The sequence below is a fragment of the Dioscorea cayenensis genome, chromosome 21 (genome assembly GCF_009730915.1).
Source record: "Dioscorea cayenensis subsp. rotundata cultivar TDr96_F1 chromosome 21, TDr96_F1_v2_PseudoChromosome.rev07_lg8_w22 25.fasta, whole genome shotgun sequence".
Lineage (NCBI taxonomy): Eukaryota > Viridiplantae > Streptophyta > Magnoliopsida > Dioscoreales > Dioscoreaceae > Dioscorea > Dioscorea cayenensis.
This window is the reverse complement of record NC_052491.1, coordinates 3,345,180-3,365,437: the sequence shown is the minus strand read 5'-3', so window position 1 is coordinate 3,365,437 and position 20,258 is coordinate 3,345,180. Positions and strand designations below refer to the sequence as shown.

Genomic DNA, 20,258 nt, shown 5'->3' with positions numbered 1-20,258 from the left:
ATTCCATGAATACATCCTTTCTTATTTTGATGCATAACTCTTGTAAAACCAATATTTGAGAGCATATAATATATTTACTAAATATTAATAACTATATAATATATTTAATGCACCAAAAACATAATCATATCATAAATTAGTTAAATCTATATTTAATAAAAAGTAATGGTCATTCCATGTGGGCATAACTTGACTATGTGTTCTATCGTTTAAATACGTTAAACTATATACATGTTTTCAAAATTCCAAATTTACATATCCCTTCAACCAAATACTAGATTTGACTCTCTTGTTTTTCCAAATACAAAAATTTATAAATACGTTATAACTAAAAATCCACTACATTTTCAATTACATATAACTTCAGTAAATGATGGAAGTATCTTGGCACTCATAATTTGTTGATATTTTAAAAAAAAAAATTTAGTTAAACCCACCTTGCTGCCTCCACATATTCCATTTATAAGAACTCCAATATGAGAATTCAAATCAGTCACAAACTTACAATACTATTATACGAATATATGTTCATTTGATTTGAATAAATATAAGTTTGATGCATAACAATCATAATTGACCACAAAAAAAAACAAGATGATCCCAAGACAGTCATAACCTTGGCATGGAACCCACCCAAATAAGCATGACCTTTACATTCTTGTAAAGAATAATAGGTCACACATAACATTTAATTTTGTGACACTAAACTCAAAGACAATCTCAACTCCAAATCAAAAAGCATGTCAGTGGCACAAAGGGAGCCTCCTCTTATACAATCTCACAGTTTCACCAACCACCACCGTTCAATTATCTTATAAAACTCAAACTCACCACTCATATAATCTCAAGCCTTTGTTGGTTTACCTGTTTTCTTCTTTAGCTATTAGTAGGTGATGTCTAGCTAAGAAGCATCATCTGATCAGTCCTCTCTCCTTGCACATTTGCACACAATTAGTTTTTTTATTTTTGATTCAACCTTCCAAGTTTCTCCATTGTGAATAATGGGTTTTGCATGCCAAAGCTCCGGTCAGGTTACACTTGAGAAGACGGTGGCCCAGGCGAGCTTTTTGGTCCCAGATAAGCGTGAACGATGGCGTCCAACAAGGCTGATGTTCATGCCAGTGACCAAGCGAAATTGTAATGCTGTTTTCTGCAATGCAAATGGGAATTTGAGCAATATCACCATCCAAGATACTGTAGATATGATTAACTTGATGCCATGCAATGGAACAAAAAGTAATGGTGCTATGGTTGGCAGTGAGGAAGGACTTGGTATTGCTTCATATCTCAAAGGGAAACAATTTTTCATCACTGGTGCTACTGGTTTCCTCGGAAAAGGTGACAAATTCCTCATCTTTGTCAGTTGCTTCCCCCTCTTTTTTAATTTTAAAAAAAGACCTTGTATTCAACTTAAATGTTTTCTTTTTTTTTTTAGTTCTTATTGAGAAAATTTTGAGGACAGCACCAGATGTGGGAAAGATATATGTTCTTATCAAGGCCAAAAGCAAGGAGAGTGCAATTAAGAGATTGAAGTGTGAAGTATGAGTGCTTGATATTAACAGCTGAATACAATATCTTCTTTTCTTTGATTTCAATCATAACTCTCTTTTTACTCCACTTCTCAGATAATAAATACAGAACTCTTCAGATGCTTGAGAGAAATGCATGGGAAGAATTACCAGGCTTTCATGCTAAGAAAACTAGTTCCAGTCGTCGGGAATGTCAGGCAGGCTGAACTAGGACTTGAACCTGAGCTAGCCAATGAGATCTCAAGGGATGTGGATGTCATTGTGAACTCAGCTGCAAATACTACTTTTGATGAGAGGTTTCTACTCTCTTTCTCTGCTTATTTTTTATTTTCCTAATGCTTCACATCGATGAAAACACCGATTTTGCAAACAGGTACGATGTTGCGTTAGATATAAACACTTTAGGACCTTCTAGACTCATGAGTTTCACAAAGGGCTTTCATAAGCTTAAGCTTTTCTTGCAAATATCAACAGGTTTGCTAACTTAACTGTCTCCAAATCCATACACATCTATCTGTTTCGTTTGAAACAATGTTTCATTTCTCATAAGTGATCTTTGCCTGATGCAGCTTATGTGAATGGTCAAAGACAAGGAAACATACTCGAAAAGCCCTTTTGCATAGGCGACACTATATTATCTGAGACACTTCCTCCATCTCCAGAAAATCCAACTAGAGTGCTGGATGTTGATGGTGAGATTAAGTTAGCTAATCAATGTCTAAGCACAGAATCATGTGATGCTTCCCTCATGCAGAAGATGAAAAGCTTGGGTTTAGAGAGGTGATCTATTACACTTTATACCTAATACTAGCTGAAAACATCATCTTGCTATCCACTGCTAACAAATTCATAGGAATTCTGAAAATTTACTCTGTAACAGAGCAAAAATGCATGGATGGCAAGATACTTATGTGTTCACAAAAGCCATGGGAGAAATGGTGATAAATGAAAAGAGGGGGAGCATACCAGTTGTTGTTATTAGGCCTAGTGTCATTGAGAGTACATACCAAGAGCCGTTCCCTGGTTGGATGGAAGGGAACAGGCAAGTAGAGTTCTACTCCTTGTTCATATACACTGCTAAACAATTGTCTTCTTATTCGTTTGTGTTGGTAAACTCAGGATGATGGATCCAATTATTCTGCACTATGGCAAAGGGCAGCTCACTGGTTTCCTTGTTGATCCCAATGGAGTCCTTGATGTTGTGAGTATATTCTGCTCAAGTTATCAGAGTAGCCAAAATGCTCAAGTCTCAAGTTCATTTAAATCAAGTTATTTGCGATATAGGTACCTGCTGACATGGTTGTGAATTCAATGCTGGCTGCAATGGCGAAGCATGGATCCATTGCTGAACAAGGAATGCATGTATACCACATTGCATCATCTGTCACAAATCCTTTGATATTCCAAGACTTGGCTCATCTTATCTACGAGCATTTCAATGCTTCTCCTTGTGTGGATTCAAAGGGGAGGCCAATCCTTGTTCCGAGAATGAGACTTTTTGGCGACATGAATGATTTCTCCTCATACATTTTGGAAGATGCTATGTGGAGGAGCAGGCGCGCTTCAGTCCCGTACGAGAAGCTATCGCAGAAACTCCAGAACTTATGCATGAAATCTGTAGATCAAGCCAAATATTTGGCTAGCATATACAAACCCTATACCTTCTATGGTGGAAGGTAAAATATTTCTCGTCATCTGAATCTCAGTACCTAAAAGATGATATTGTTCAGTTTGTTATTGAGATTTGCTACATCACTTAAATTTAAACAAAAAAAAAATGACAGGTTTGACAACACAAACACCCAAGAATTGATGCAAGAGATGTCTGAAGAAGAAAGGCGGAAATTTGGGTTTGATGTGGGAGCCATTGATTGGAAGGACTACATATCTAATGTTCATATTCCTGGTCTGAGGAGACATGTTATGAAGGGAAGAGGCGTGCCTACTGGTTCACAACTTGTAGCTACTGCACTCTGATGTACAAGTCTGTGACTTGCTTTCTTGTCCTAAACAACACTTTGATGTGGCAAGTTAGTGATAGCTTGAAGCAATGTTTAATTGCACATTCTACTTTAAGGTATTGTTTTATCAACATTCATTAACTCAAATCTTTGTTTAGTATGCTGAACAAGATTGGGATGCTTCATTTTTATGATTTTATCATTAATAAAGACTATCAAATGGCATTTGAATTGCTCGTATAGTTCTAAACTGCAATTGTCCGAAGTGAGCATTCAACATTTTACTCAAATTAATATATTGTAAACCTGAAAATTTAATGTTGGCTCCAAAAAGGGAAGTTGCAAATTTCCATGACTGCAGTTTGCATACTAGCCAACGAGAGGGCCTTAAGTATAAATTTCAGACAGCACATATAAGTTCGAGAAATTGGACCAGTCTGCAAATGTGTAAAATTAATTTCAAAATTTACAAAAATAAAAGTACTCACTTGACATAGATTCAATCTGTGCTGGTCTGCAAAATAGAATAGGCGAAACAATTTAATTAAAAATAAAATTAATATTAAAAATTCACAATTTGAACCATGTAATATCTGTTCTAAAGCAGATTTGATCAATTGAAGTCTCTATTAAAAGCATGCCCTTGAGACAGATATGATAAAATACCAAACCAGATAAAAACTAAAGCCAGCCCCTTTTGCCATGTGCCATTTACAGATGTCTCAGCACAACATTAAAAAGGGGGGAAAATGTGAACAGAATAAGGTGACATAATCAATAATCCTATCATTCAAGATATTCTTATTTTCCTCCCTCTGGACCAGCCCTTTATAGTAAATAGGAAGGGTAAGAGTTACTGAAATGAAAGATCACCTAATAAAATAACAGCAGTTACTACCAAGTAAGTGCTTATTTTAAAGAATGGTTGATGTGTTTACATGTACTTAACCTGATTATCAATAATTCCAAGCAAAAACAGAAGATAAGCATGAATCAGGTCAACCAAGTCTTGACAATGTTCTCAACCAATCTTCAACAGTTACACACTCATTGTCAATCTGTCAACACAATGTTCCACATTAATATCACTGCGCATTAACTTCTAATATTCCATCAGAGTTTATGCAAGATGTTGAATCCTATAATTACACGAACTTCATCATCAAATCTAAAGTTCATATCATTGAGCTATGCCCTTATACAAATACACAAGACTACAAATCAAATAAGTATTTCACAATGTACTTCAAATTTAACATTCATGGGAAAACCTGCAAGGATATGATGATAACTCTTGGATGTTTTTCAAGTAATGATGATGATAATTAAGTTCAATAACAATAAAAGCATTGAAGTGGCAATCATTGATGAAAGCAGATGGTGCTTTTAAAAGTAAGCAACAAAGATGTGAAAAAACACAGCACAACAAAGACAAGAAACAACAGCAGCAGCAGCAACAACAACAACAGGGCAAAGCAAAATTCAAAAGCAACTCCTACAAACTAGGCAACACATGGGTGTGCATTTGAAAAAGCCTTCTCCAACATCCACCATGGCTATTTCTTGACTTGCAATCGCTTGTGGCCATGTCATCATGCCACCTCAGCTCCCTACATCAACACTAATGTTCACAGCTCACTGAGCCACAATGTAACAAATGCATATGCATACTCAATAAACTTGACCTTTTATATCACAATTTGAACATGGAGTACTTCCTGTGAGTAAATAGGGCTCAAAGGAAAATGAGCTCACTTGTTTCCTTGTATATTGGTCAACAAAATCACTCAAGACCAGGGAGCACATGAGAAGCTCGTGACGAGATCAGGTGATGACACTTGTAGGTGAGGCAGGCGCGAGAGGAGGATAAGCCAAAGACTCCAAGGGTACATTTTAACTAATGGCAGGGTGGACAAAAGGGGAGAAAAAGAAGGAGAAAGGTAGCTGATGGTAAAAAAGGTACTGGCCTGGATCTCTCGGGGTGGAGAGGCTGGGATTTATCAGAGTTACTCGAAATTTCTATAGGGGTGTTCTTCCTTTCAATAAGCTGAATATTGGTAGGGTGAGGATTACATAGGTGATTCTCCTTGAAAACCTTGAGCTAATAGTAATCTACTTGTATGTCTGAATTTCTGTGAACTTGTATTGAAGACTTGGTAGCTGTATTTCCTTGAGATCTATAGCTTGAATGCTCAAATCAACAACTATTGAGTTGTTATTAAGGCAGAATGTCTTTTTTAGAATGGAATGAAGGAGCATTTCACTGAATTGGTTAGATCTAACAAACAATTCTTGTAAATTGAAAGGATGTGCACATTACGTTCTTTTATCTTTTTGATGTGGATAATTGATGAAAAAACAGAATAACCAATCACCACCAAAATTTTGATAGTAAAGTTAAAATAAAACAATAAGTACAAAGCGTTTGCAACATCTGACAAAATGTAACAAATCAAACATACCAAAATAGAGGGTATTTGATTGAAGTTCAAAAAGGATTCAGCAAGAAGATGGCTATGTACTTTAGCCTTCAGCGTAATTCCATCCATAACTTCCTTTCAATTGTAACTATTACTTATTAGTCACCTGATTTGCACCGAAGACAATGACATTGAAAACCAAATCCATCGGCAAGAAGGACTTGGCGAGCCTTGCAGTCCATGCTGGCATCAATGTAGCAGATACAGAGTTCCTCCCCTATACAGAACAAAATAAACAAAATAAACAATATAAACAAGCAATTACCATTCACAATAATGTCGCAGGCAAGAAGAATGCTTGGGCTAACAAGATATATATCTAAAGAACAGTGTATCAAAATTGATCAGAATAGACCTGCTTCAATATCACGAAGGGCTCTTATCTTAGCATCTGCATTCTCTATCCATAATATGTTCACATTTGGATCTGAAAGCAGAGATATATCTCAGTTCAACAAATTATCATACCGAAAGTGAGCCATACAAAAAGATGAGAGAACTGAGAAAAGGGAATGCATTGGTTATCTAATACTAGGCTTTTTTTCCTTTAGTATATGATTGAAGAAACATATGATAATAATAAGATCCCATGGTGGTGGTCTCTCTGTAAGTTTTTTAGCCATAGATTTTAGAAGTTTTCACCTTTAATCCTTTCTCACAGTTCCTTATATTTTCCTGCTGGATAGAAATAATAGCCAACTAGCCAAAACAAGCATGAAATGGTTGAGATAATCAGGCTTTAATTGTATCAAAACTGCTTGAGCAAAAAATACGCTAGTAAAATGAATTACGCTTGCATAGTAGCCATATATTTTAAGCACCTCAAACTTCCAATGGTAGTAAATTTTCTCCAACTTAGAAATGATGTAAAAAAATAAACAAATTATGTTTTAGTTTGTTTATTAACTGGTTGATTTTGAACTAAATGATCAAAATAAGTTCCGATTTTGTTAACTTTGTCCAAAGAAACTTTCTGAAACTGATTACATTGGTGCAATCTCAGTTTTATGTGATTCACAAGTTTCCATAAACATTCTGCATGTCCGGGTTACAAAATAAACTCTTTCAACAATGCTTTAAAGCATTCTGCATTTTGGAAGTGAATCTCTAAGCTCATCCATTGAATAACAAAACAAATATAGCATCTTTTTACCTAAACCAAATTGGCAACAACAATTTCATCCTAAACTGAGGATAGGATAACATCTTTACAAATTAAATTTAAATGAAAACTCCAAAAACACTATCACCCCACATTTTAAAATCTAATTCTTTTCCTAGCATTATAGCCCAGGACACAATACTTGCTAACCAATTTTGACAATTTTACTGCAGAGAGTGACAACCAAATCTTATTGCTTCTGATGAATGCATTTTCCATTATAATTTTGGTTCCATGATTTATAGATGCTTTCTATCGTCTTTTCACATGTTGTCTTTTTTTTTTTTCCTTTTTTTGTTAGCTAGTATAAGTGTTGCAGTGAATTATAGTTTTATCATCCTGTTATATGGTCATCAGAGACACACTAGTAAGCGCATAATCCTAGGTTTAAGGGTCAAAGGTTTTAAAATAAATGCAGTTTTTCATCTCATAATATAGATGATTGACACTATATGCAAGGTAAAGATCATGTATGGGGAAGCTTTTGAAATTGTTAAGAAAAGTACGACATTTAAGTATTATTCTGAAAAGCAAAAGCCACTGTTATTGGGACAAAAACACATAGTATGACTTGCCTTTCATGAAGATATAGTCTTTCCTCAGATAAAGTAATAATTCATAACTCTAGATATGGTGATGGAAAGAGAATAATAAACCAAGTCTTCTGTTGTCATGGAGACATATTGATAAAGCCCTCAATGAGGAAGTACAATTAAGTTGAGAGAAAGGAAGAAAATGGGTCTGTTCAGGTAAAGTACAAGAATCTCACAACTTTACCTAAAACTGAATTGTCATATGGATTGAACCAATCTCCCAAACAAACTCAGAAAATCATTGAGAGAATGATGCCCAATTACCTTATATATCTGCCCCACTTACTCGACAACTGGGATATAGAAAACATAATAACTATAGGGGGTGTTTGATAATGCTTTCAGCTTTTGGTTTTTTTATTTCTTAAAACCATAAACTAATTTTACATTTTGGATTTAGTTTTTTAGAAACAAATTATATGTGTATTCATAGAATCACAAAACACAGTATATTTTTAAAATATATAAAATTATAAAAATATAAATCACACGTTAAAAAATATATGATATAAATATTGTATTACATATTAAAATACACCACTTAAAAAATGCTTATCAAAGTTCAAAGTATCTAAAGCATAAGCATAACATCAATGATGATTGTATCTATCCATTGTTAATCTGCTATGCAATTTTGAAGATTAGCCATTGGACAAAGTCAGCTTGGATTAACATCTATGATTAGTCATTCCTATGTGAGAGATAAGATAACACTACTACTTTTATCTTCTCTCATGAGGTCACAATGCAGTACACATTTATTTTTAGAACTTGTGCACATGTATTCAGTTCTATATAATAAATTATAATCTCCTCAATAATAAGATTTAGTGAACTTTTTAGTTGATCAGTAACATAGATTTCATACGTTTATATTAAATAAAAGATGACATGTTATTGAAAGATAATGCTTTTTAGTTAAATTAATTTATTATGAACTTAAATATTGTATATAAAAATAAAAAATAATGTTTTATAAAGAAAAATAAAAAATCATGATAAAGCATCCTGTTTGATATAAAAGAGTTTTAATTTTACAATGATTTCAAATTTCCCAAAATTAAATAATATGCAATCAAGGGTAAAACTCCAATCTAATTGATTATAAATGCAAGATTTGTAAGAATGTATATGTAAATATTCTTTAGATCCAAGTCCGCGTCATCGGCAAGGATGCCATTGTCCAAGATTTGAAGCATCAGTGGAATATATCCATGCTTACAGTTTTTGTGTTCTTTTTCTTTGATTGTATGATGACCCTTCTTGCAATGAGGAATTAAACATCCAATGAGATGATATTAAAGACCAGGACAGTATTATAGTCGGAGAGCCAAATCCAATGGATAAAAAGCTATATACTAGACTAAGATCCAATGGGTATTGCTGGAATGAAATGCAAAAAAAGCCAAAAATAAATTTAAAAATAATAGAAAAGAAAATAGGGTTTGACCAGAGATAGGGAAACAAATGCACATGCCATTGCATCTAGCCATCCAACTAGCTTCGCTACCTCCCATACAAGCCCAGTACATAACTCTATGGATTAGAGGATTGAAGATATATAAGTTGATGAGGGTTCCCTTCACTAGCCAATTAGAGACTGTTTCTTAAAACAAGCTTTGCTTGTTGGGTTTGGGTGTATAATTTAAGCTGGATATTGACTTGCCTCAGTTATGGCAATGGACCTAAGCTTAGCTCAGTTCCAACAACCATGACACACTCTGGTTACCACATAGTGACATCCTGCTTTCAATTACTGTGAGTTAGCCGTGAACACTCTATAAGTGAGGGACCATTACCGCCTTAGTAAGTTTTTACCTTTAACTGTTGTTGGTACAAAGTATTACTGATGAGCTTTGTAGAAGAGTGGGATCATTGCACTGCATTGACCTTACAGTGTGTCTATTAACCAACGTAGATGTCAAAATGGCAGTGGTGACTCTTAGGGTGTGTTTGTTTGGCCGGATGTAAAACTACATGTAATTGGAATTACAAAATTTTTCAAAATCTAGTGTTTGTTTGGCTGAACTTTAGAATTTCAAAGTAGTTACAAATGTAGTGTAAATGAATTTTGTTAGATTTGTAACTACGCCCAAATCGGGCGTAGTTCAATCTCCTGCATTTGTAATTTAATAGAGTCTCACACGTGGTATCACGTGAGATGAACGATTAAAAGATGTGTACAACGGTTGTAATTTCTAATGTATTATCATTCGGGTATTATATATATTTAAAAATATATTTTAAAATCGTATGAATTGATATATGAAGGAATTATAAAGAGATAAGATTTACATCATCATCATCATAATAATAATAATAATAGTAAAAGTAAATAAAAATATTTGTGAAAATATTAAGAAGATAAAGCAATCAAATGACAATTTAAGAATGGAAAGATCTTTAAAAAGATAAAATTATATTTGAAATATAAAATATATTTAAAAGGTATACCGTGTAATTTTATTTATTTATTTATTTATTTATTTTGAAGATATATACTTGTAATTAAATGTTTAAACTTATCTTAATATTTATTTTAATATGGTCCCTGATATATATATATAAATTTAATAATGGCCTAAGGTGGGGCAACCTCACCAAGGGTGTTTATATCTTGAAATACATTCAACCAAACACATGTTTTCAAAATCTAGATTTACAAATCCTTCCAAACAAACATAAAATTTTTAAATCCAGGATTTTCAATTACAGTCAACCAGACACTAGATTTGACTCTCTTGCATTTTCAACTCCAGCATTTACAACTACACTGTAATTTTAAATCTACTGCATTTTCAACTACATCTAACCAAACACTACCTTAGAGAAAAAGAGGATCATTACACTGTGTTAACCTAGTGAAGTTTTCAAGGAGAAAGATTTCTTCAACACTATTCCTTGCCACTACAGATTGTTTCATGCTTCTCCATGTTACAAGATTTCCCCAAACATAGAAACAATATCCTGATGTTGATCTCCTGTTTGAAATATCTCCTGCCCAATCTACACCTGAGAAAATTTCCACATTTCTTGCATTATTCTTCTTGTAGAGTAGGCCTTTCCTGGAGTCATCTTGAGGTACCTTAATGTAGAAAAGTCAAAGATATGTAAATAATTAGTCACAATTGTATAGCTGTAATTAGGAATTAGTTTCCTTTATTTTTTTAGCAATCGATCCTATTTTCTAGGATCTAATTTTTAGTAATCGATCCTATTTTCTAGGATCTGATGTATGTAATCTTTTTTTCTCCTATATAAGACCTATTTGGTCTATCAATGAAATCAAAGAAGGGTATAATCCTTTTTCTCAAAAAAACTATATGGTATCGAGATAGGTTCTTTTGCAGTAACCTTTTTTTCCTCTTTTTAAATGGCCTCCTCTACCACCGACTCCGCAACACCGATTCGACCACTACTTTTTGTTCCTTTAGTTTCCTCTAATATGGATTCTTCTCACTCGTCCCATGCAAGTTACTCGCTCATCGCTTGAATGGACGAAATTATCTTGAGTGGTCTCAATCGTTGTCGGCCATTGATGGTCGTGGAAAAACTTGGCTATTTGACAGAGAAATTGCTGAACCCTGATTCCAATGATCCTCTTATCGGGCTTATGCGTTCAGAGAACTCCTTTAGTTATCGCGTGGCTTCTTAATTCAATGGAGATTTCCATTGCTAAGCCGCATCTTTTTATGAAATCTGCCAAGGAGGTCCGGGAGTCGCTAAAGCCACCTATTCCGATCTTGAGAACTCTTCTCGGATCTTTGAATTGAAGACTCGCTTTATGGCAATCCAAACAAGGGTCTCGAGAAGTTACGACCTATTACAACGAGATGGTTTCATTATGGCAAGAGCTTGATCGCTGTTATGATGACCAGTAGGAGAGCCCTTCCGATTGCGTGCGCTAGAAGAATAAAGAGGAGAATGATCGTGTGTTTATGTTCTTGCCTGGTGTTCATCGCAACCTTGATGAGGTCAAAGGGAGGATCCTTGGCCGTAAACCTCTTCCCTCGATCCGAGAAGTCTTCTCGGAAATTCGATTTGAAGAACTTCGCAAGAAAACAATGTATGTTGACATTGATTCCACTACAACCGGTCCTGATTCTTCTGCCCTCATTAGTCGAAGTGCTAACAATGATCAAAAGAAGAGACTATATTGTGATTATTGCAAGCGGATGTGGAACACTCGTGAGACATGTTGGAAACTCCATGGCAAGCCGACTGCTAGAAAACATCGCCCTGAAAGGGCTCTTCACACTATGACTGACGATTCTCGTGACCATCCTTCTCCAATCGAACAGCCCTCCTTCACTTGGGAACAAGTTGAGCAATTGCTGAAATTAATTCCTTCCCAGTCTCAAGATCCTTCCTGTTCCATTGCAAAATCAGCCGGTAATAATTCTTTAATCTCTTCCTTTCATTGTTCCACACAAAACTGCACTTGGATTATTGATTCAGGTGCCTCTAATCACATGACTGGTTGTTCGCGTCAGTTTTCCTCTTATAAACCGTGTGCAGGAAATAAACGAGTTCGTATTGCTGATGGTTCTTTCACTATTATTGCTGGTATTGGGGATATTAAAATTTTTCCCATCCTAACCCTTTTTAATGTCCTTCATGTTCCGAGTTTATCGTGTCACTTAATATCCATTAGCAAACTCACAACTGATCTTGGTTGTAAGGCTGTTTTTTCACCTTCTACCTGTGTCTTTCAGGAGTCGGCCTCGGGGAAGATGATTGGACAAGCTTGGGGGTCTGAAGGATTGTATTTCTTGGCTGATGGATTCACCAAAAATAAAGTAACTCAATCGATTTCCTGTTTAAATACTGTTTCTAGTTTGAATATTTATGATATTTATTTGTGGCACTATAGATTGGGTCATCCAAGTTTCTTCTACTTAAAAACATTTGTTCCCCTCGGGTTTGTTTGGCAATAAAAAAATCCCTCATCCTTTAATTGTGATATTTGTGTGTTGGCAAAAATGAGTAAAAGTTCTTATCATCCACTCTCGTATAAAACCTTCAAACCTTTTGCTTTAATTCATAGTGATATTTGGGGTCCATCCCGTGTCACTACTTGTAAAGGATATCGATGGTTTATAACTTTTATTGATGATCATACACGTGTGTGTTGGACCTTTCTTCTTAAAGAAAAAAGTGAGGTACCCTCTATTTTCAAGAACTTTTATAACATGATTTTTACTCAATTTGGTGCTAAAATTCAAATTTTTCGAAGTGACAATGGTCGGGAGTATTTTGCACAATGTTTGGGAAAGTTTTTTTCGGAAAAGGAAATTGTACAACAGAGTTCATGCAATGACACACCTGCTCAAAATGGTGTTTCTGAGAGAAAAAATCGACATCTCCTTGAAGTTGGTAGGGCTTTAATGTTTTCTGCAAATGTTCCTAAATACTTATGGGGAGATGCCATTTTGCATGCTACTTCTTTGATAAATAGAATGCCATCTAGGATTCTCAAATTAAAGAAGCCAATTGATATGCTACAATCTTTATTTCCCTCAATCACGCCTATTCCATTCCATGCCTTTAAAAATGTTTGGCTGCACTGTTTTTTAAAAAAATCCAAATAAAAAGAGTAGCAAACTTGATCCGAAGGCTATAAAATGTGTGTTTGTTGGTCTTGCCTCTCATCAAAAAGGTTTTAAATGTTATCACCCGAATTCAAAGAAATTATTTATTTCAATGGATGTCAATTTCTTTGAAAACATTCCTTTTTTCCATTCTCATCTTCAGGGGGAGAATAAAATAGAAGACTCGAATTCTAATCAAATATTGATTCACGAGAAATTAAACTGGTTATCTAATCAAACTTTAATTCCTGAAAATTTAATCCCTCAAAGTAATGGACAACCTAACTTGAACTCTGATCTTGTGTTGCCACAAGCATCTCATCAATCTTTTTCAAAAATAAAAAAACAATGTTCAAATGGAAAAATAGATTTGGGAAAGTTTATTCTCGGAGAATCCACCATTCAAGCGATCAACCGGACAAACTCACAAACTATCCGACATCCGAACCGAACCGGCGCCACCTTCTAGTAAGTCATGTGATCCAACTCTAGATCTTCCAATTGCTCTTAGGAAAGAAAAAACGCTCATGTGTCAAATACCCCTTATCTAATTATGTGTCTAATAAACATCTCTCATCCCAATATTCCGCCTTTTACCACTAATGTATCTCGTTGTTCAAGTTCCTAATAATATACAGGAAGCTCTTAAAAGTCCTGAGTGGAGAATGGCTGTTTTAGAGGAGATGGATGCTCTTGAGAAAAATCAGACATGGAAAGTTGAGGAGCCTCCAAAGGGAATTCCTACAGTTGGGTATAAATGGGTGTTTACTCCAAAGTTCAACAGTGATGGATCTCTGGAACGATACAAAGCTATTCTAGTGGCCAAGGGGTTTACCCAAACCTACGGTATAGATTATACAGAAACATTTGCTCCTGTTGCTAAATTAAACACAGTTCGAATTCTACTCTCTGTGGCAGCAAATCTAGATTGGCCTCTACGCCAGTTTGATATAAAAAGTGCCTTTCTAAATGGCAAGTTGGAAGAGGAAGTCTACATGCTACCTCCACCTGGATTTGAACACAAGTTTGGTTCCAAGGTCTGTCGCCTAGAGAAAGCTTTGTATGGGCTGAAGCAATCTCCTAGGGCGTGGTTTGAGAAATTTACTGTAGTTGTAAAGAATCAAGGCTACAATCAAGCACAATCAGATCATACCTTGTTTACTCGCTTCTCCAAGTATGGTAAGATCACAGCTTTGATAGTTTACGTGGATGATATTCTTATCACAGGTGATGATTATGAGGAGATTGAGAAGATGAAGGTTCGACTTTCTAAAGAATTTGAAGTCAAAGATCTTGGAGAGATGAAATACTTCTTGGCTATGGAAATAGCTAGATCTAAGAGTGGGATTGTTGTGTCACAGAGGAAATACATTCTAGATTTGTTACAAGATACTGGAATGAGTGCGTGCAAGCCTTCTGAGACACCGATTGATCCAAATAAAAAGCTTGGAGATATTAAAGAAGGTAAAGAAGTAGATGTTCAACAATATCAGCGACTCGTTGGGAGATTGATTTATTTATCTCATACTAGACCTGACATAGCATTTGTTGTGAGTTTAGTAAGTCAGTTCATGCACTGTCCATATGAAGCACATCTTGACGTTGTCTACAGAATCCTCAGATACTTGAAAGGTTGTCCTGGCAAAGGATTAATCTTCAAAAAAGAGGGAAAACGAACAATTGAAGCTTTCACGGATGCGGATTGGGCAGGATCAGTCACTGATAGGAAATCTACTTCTGGTTATTGTACCTTTGTGTGGGGGAATCTCGTGACATGGAGAAGCAAGAAACAAACTGTCGTAGCTCGTAGTAGTGTTGAAGCCGAGTACCGAGCTATGGCAAACGGCATATGCGAACTTCTGTGGATTAAGAGGATTTTTGAAGATCTTAGACTTCAATTGGAACTACCTATGAAGTTATACTGTGACAACAAAGCAGCAATAAGCATTGCGCAGAATCCAGTTCAGCATGATCGAACAAAACACATTGAAATAGATTGGCATTTCGTGAAAGAAAACTTGGAAGCAGGAGTTATTTGTATTCCCTTTGTTGCATCTGAAGACCAAACTACAGACATTCTAACCAAGGGGTTGTTCAAGTCTTCATTTGACTCGCTTGTAAGCAAGTTGGGCATGTATGATATATATGCACCAACTTGAGGGAGAGTGTAGAAAAGTCAAAGATATGTAAATAATTAGTCACGGTTGTATAGCTGTAATTAGGAATTAGTTTCCTTATTTTTAGCAATCGGATCCTATTTTCTAGGATCTGATTTTTTGTATCATGTGTAATCTTTTTCTCCTATATAAGACCTATTCGGTCTATCAATGAAATCAAGAAGTGTATAATCCTTTTCTCAAAAAACTACACTTAAATTTCCATTCACAACTTACATGTGTTCCTCTAATGGATTGTTCATGTATTGACTTATAACACTAACTACAAAACCAATATCAGATCGAGTGTGTGAGGGGTAGATAACTCTACCTACAAGTCTCTGATATCTTCCCTTGTCCACTGAGACATTTTCTTTTCCAGATCTTATCTTCTTAGTTGAATCCATTGGAGTATTTGTTGGCTTACATCCAAACATGCCTGTCTCTTTCAATAAACGTAAGACATATTTACATTGAGAACATACCTTCCTTTAATCTAGCTACCTTCATGCCAAGGAAATATTTGAGACATCCAAGGTCCTTGATTTCAAACTCTTTGGCTAAGAGTTATTTTAATCTCAGTAGCTCTTCCTCATTATCCACCTGTTAGAATGATATCGTCAACACATACAATTAAAAGAGTTGTCTTCCTATTAGTTAAGAATTTCACAAACAATATATGATCTGCCTAACATTGTGATATCCCTATCTGATTACTGCCTTAGCGAACCCATCAAATCATGCATGAGGAAATTGTTTAAGCCCATAAAGGGATCTTCTTAGCTTGTATACCTTTTTGCTTCCGAAAAAAGTTTCCATTCCTGGTGGAATATTCATGTAAACTTCTTCTATATCACCATTGAGAAATGCATTCTTCACATCCATTTGATGCAATGGGCAATCTTGATTTGCTGGCAAAGAAAATAAAATTCTAATAATGTTAAGTCTAGTTACTGAAGCAAATGTTTCTTAATAATCTACTCCATAAGACTGAGTAAAATCCTTTCCAACAAAGCAAGCTTTCAATCTTTCAACACTTCCATCAGCTTTATGTTTAGTGGTACACAACCATTTCCAACAAACTAATTTCTTCGTTAGAGGTAGATTTGAAATCACCCAAGTTCCATTCTTCTCTAGAGCTTTGATTTCTTCAATTACAGCCTTTTTCAAACCTAGACATTGGAGAGCCTCCTAAATACTATTGGCACTTGTATACTATCAAGAACAAAGACAAAGGCCAGATATTGTGGTGATAATCTTTCATATGAAACAAATTTACCAATAGGATGATTAGTGCAAGTTCTGACACCCTTTCTTAGAGCAATTGGAATATTCAAATCATCAATAATTAGAGTCATCTTCTCAATGTCATACGTTTCCTCACCTGAATGAATCTGAGCAGGTATAGATCTCAGTTTATATTCATGATCGTCTGGTGAATATGTTAAAGACACTACTTCCCTTTCTGGTCTTTTCTTCCTGGTATAGACACGAAGCTCAGGGCTTGCAATTTGTGGTAATTTGGACAGATCATGAAAGGAATTTTCTGCAGTTTGATGAGTTAGAGGTGGATTTTGACAGGACAGGTGAATTTTGATGAGATTAAGATAATTCAGATAGAAGTAAATTCCTAGATGGATGAAAAGATGACTAAATAGAGGATGGAGAAAAAATGACTAAATAGAGGATGGAGATATCTCAGGTGATTCAAGATCACTGAAAAATCCTAAAACCAATATTCCCTCATGTTATTTCTTTGAATACCAGGTTTGGGGTAATAAGGCTGGTGTTAAAAAAATGTCACATTCATGGAGGTATGGTATACATCTTTTTGGTGAGAGGAGAGTAACATTTATAACCCTTTTGGTTAAGAGAGAAACTAAGAAAGTTACATTTAATAGATTTAGGATCTAATTTACTGCAATGTTGTCGATGAATGTGAACAAATGCAGTGCATCCAAGAATTTTAGGCACTAGTGAGGAGAGAATTTGTGTGAGGAAAGCTTTGGAGAGGACCTTGACAAAGAGTCTGAAGCTTGAGAACTCTTAAAGGGGTTCTGTGAGAACTGCTTCTCCCCAAAATTGTTTTGGAACATGAGAGGTAAACATGAGGGATCTAGCAACCTCTAACAAATGTCAATTCTTTCTTTCTGCAATTCCATTTTGATGAGAGGTGACAACACAAGAACTTAAATGGACAGTGCCTTGACTTAAGAGGTAACTACCCAGAAAGTTTTTGTGTTCCATGGCATTGTTAGTTTTAACTTGAAACATAATTTAACTTCATGCTTCAATAGTTGGCATAATATTTCATGCCCTTTCTTTGACACATAATGTCCTTTGCTGGTTATTTATATCCTGCTTTCATCTTGATGTCGTAATGGTTGCCAATTTGCTTTTGGGGTAATTATAAGGCCTGATTGTAGTAGATGTAGCCATGTGTTTCTTTCTTCTACCATGCCTTTGAGTTTCTTTAATATGGCAATGAGTCCATAACTCTGTCTTGTTAACATTTTTTCCAGTAAATTATTCCTCATTAAAACTTTTGATTTTACTAGTGTCAACAAACCCTTTATAATTTTCTCCCATCACTCCTAATTGAATAAGATGATACGGAACGAGTATTTTTACTTTGTTCTCGTACCAATGCCATTGACATAAATTTAGCATCTAAAATATGCTCTTTTTCATTGTTAGATCAAAATTTTTGAACTCTTTAACAATTCAGATTTTCTGACTAAGTAGTTTGGGGAGTTCTTTCATATTTGAACTTAGAATTGATTGTGGCCATTTCATAACTGAGTTGAATAATTTGCTTTTGCATTGCAAGTGAGTAATTATGGAATATGACCCCATATGATCGGTAATACTAAGGGATCTACTATATTAACTTTTATAAGCTTATGAAACGGCCACAATCAATTCAATCTAAGTCCAAATATGGAGAAAAAAAAACTCACGAAACTACCTGTTTGAAAATCTGAATTGTGAAGGAGTTCAAAAATTATAATCTAACAATGAAAAATAAGCATATTTTTTATGTTAAATTTACGTCAGCAGAACCAGAATGAGGATAAAGTAAAAACGTATTCCATATCATCTTATTTGATTAGGAGTGATGGGAGAAAATTATAAAAGGTTTGCTGGCACTAGTAAATCAGAAGCTTCAACAAAAAAGAATTTATAGAAAAAAATGTTAACAAGATCGAGTTGTGGACACATTGCTATATTAAAGAAACTCGAAGACACAGCAGGAGGAAACACGTGGCTACATAATAATTGAAGCTTAATGACAACCCCTAGCAAAGAATCTCAATTATTAAAACATGATGGAAACATAAAGCTTCAAAGAGATTCACCATGAAGACATAAAGCGCGAGTGCGACAAACATTTACTCTAAATCATTAGACAACTTCAAATGCTTAAATCATCATATCAATAATTGTATCTCTTCTCTTTGCCCACAAATGGGAAATCAAGTCTGTAAGATAGGTATCGGTTGCTAGTATTGTTATTGCATCGGGTAATAGAATTCTTGCGAAAGGTGTGCAAGTGTGCTCTCTCTGTTGTAAGTTTTAACATTTATGCAATAAAGAATTAAGTCTTATAACTTCTAAAACAAGACCAATTAGTTCAATAGCTCAACCTACAAATAAATCAATTTTCAATTTTAAATCACAACTTGATACTACAAACAACATTAACCAACAATATTAACAAAAAGATACAAAAGGACTGATGGAAGAGAAAGCAAGCAGACATACCACAGTCATGATTGTAGAACGATGGAAGCATATAAACCGCATTTCCAACAGCTGCTTCACCTTCAACAATAGCAGCTGCAGATGCCAACAGACTCTCATATGATCCTCCAATCAGTTCTATTCGGAAAGAATTTATATGCAATCGTGCTAATGCACCAGTATACCACCTCTTTGTGAGGACTTAGAAAGTCAAGGAAACTGTATAGTTAGTAAAAATCATCATAGTACTCGCATTTGATATTGAAGGATACATGCAATCAGTTCATCATCAATCTGAGCCTTCAGAAAAGTAGCTTTAAGCAACTCAAATTCCTTTTCCATCTAAATGTTGTGTGAATGGAGAGAATGAGTTCCATCAAATGAACCATAAATATGGAAAAACCTTCATACTTTGCGGAAGTTGTTTGCTATCACTGTGCTATGATAGATAGGTAAAATAGTCTTAGGATTCAAATTGCAAGGTGCATCAAGGCCAAGCTCACCTCTAAAATAGTCTGAGGATGTAAATAGGCTGGTTGGAGTATGTCAAGACAGTCTACTGATGCTCCTCCTGAGATCACCATACAAGCTAATCTCTTTACCATAAAAGGGTACTTTAATTGCCGCATACTGCATACAAAGAAAATTTGTGAATTGTGGATTTTCAAACAGATCCAGGAAATGTTCAAAAAATCTTCTTCAAAGAATGCACATGCACATCTTAAGGAAATAAACTAGGAGCCTCAAACAAACTTCTCAGTCAAGGACAGATCAGTTCAGAACGGCAAACAAACTTCCCAATCCAGGCTCAGCTTGGAAAGGCATACAAACAACTTGTAATATGGTTAATTCACTACTAAACTAATTCTCGAAATCACAAGATAAAACAAACGCAAGTTTAAATGTATATGTCACACGTGGTAGCACAAGCAAGAGGAAAATAGTTCAACATAAGAAAGCAACTGAGCTAGATATTGTCTAGATACCTAATGATGGTGGTAGAAATTTTTTTTTTTTTTTTTAATCTGAAAGAACCAAAACT

The 20,258-nt window shown here is 35.0% G+C and overlaps 2 protein-coding genes across 5 annotated transcripts in view; one reads left to right on the top strand and one right to left on the bottom strand.

Moving 5' to 3' along the window:
* Nucleotides 1-598: 598 nt before the first annotated feature.
* Nucleotides 599-3,856, top strand: LOC120252532 (fatty acyl-CoA reductase 2, chloroplastic-like). Its single transcript, XM_039260703.1, has 9 exons — nt 599-1,338; nt 1,436-1,539; nt 1,626-1,825; nt 1,903-2,003; nt 2,099-2,309; nt 2,410-2,571; nt 2,649-2,730; nt 2,814-3,205; nt 3,314-3,856. The coding sequence occupies exons 1-9, from the start codon at nt 1,002-1,004 to the stop codon at nt 3,504-3,506; spliced, it is 1,782 nt and encodes a 593-aa protein (XP_039116637.1). The 5' UTR covers nt 599-1,001; the 3' UTR covers nt 3,507-3,856.
* A 1,985-nt stretch (nt 3,857-5,841) lies between these two features.
* LOC120252533 (histone-lysine N-methyltransferase ATXR4) overlaps nt 5,842-20,258 on the bottom strand; it is a 39,312-nt gene continuing 24,895 nt past the window's right edge. The window contains exons 4-9 of one of the 4 annotated variants that reach the window (XR_005534023.1): nt 19,720-19,846; nt 19,489-19,558; nt 19,238-19,417; nt 16,265-16,383; nt 15,804-16,075; nt 6,326-6,397 (exon numbers count right to left, since the gene is read on the bottom strand). Coding sequence is in view for 3 of the 4 variants with exons in the window: in XM_039260704.1 (XP_039116638.1) it covers nt 6,069-6,187; nt 6,326-6,397; nt 19,238-19,417; nt 19,489-19,558; nt 19,720-19,846 (568 nt within the window). In the remaining variant the exon portion in view is untranslated. Of the gene's footprint in view, nt 6,188-6,325; nt 6,398-10,759; nt 10,811-15,803; nt 16,384-19,237; nt 19,418-19,488; nt 19,559-19,719; nt 19,847-20,258 lie in introns of those variants that run through there. The other 3 variants (XM_039260704.1, XM_039260707.1, XM_039260706.1) reach the window with 3 other exon arrangements.

Coding starts and splice junctions, on each gene's coding strand:
- LOC120252532 (XM_039260703.1), top strand. CDS start 1,002: ATGGGTTTTGCATGCCAAAGCTCCGGTCAGGTTACACTTGAGAAGACG. Junction 2,731..2,813: donor CCAATGGAGTCCTTGATGTT/GTGAGTATATTC, acceptor TTTGCGATATAG/GTACCTGCTGACATGGTTGT. Junction 3,206..3,313: donor TATACCTTCTATGGTGGAAG/GTAAAATATTTC, acceptor AAAAAATGACAG/GTTTGACAACACAAACACCC.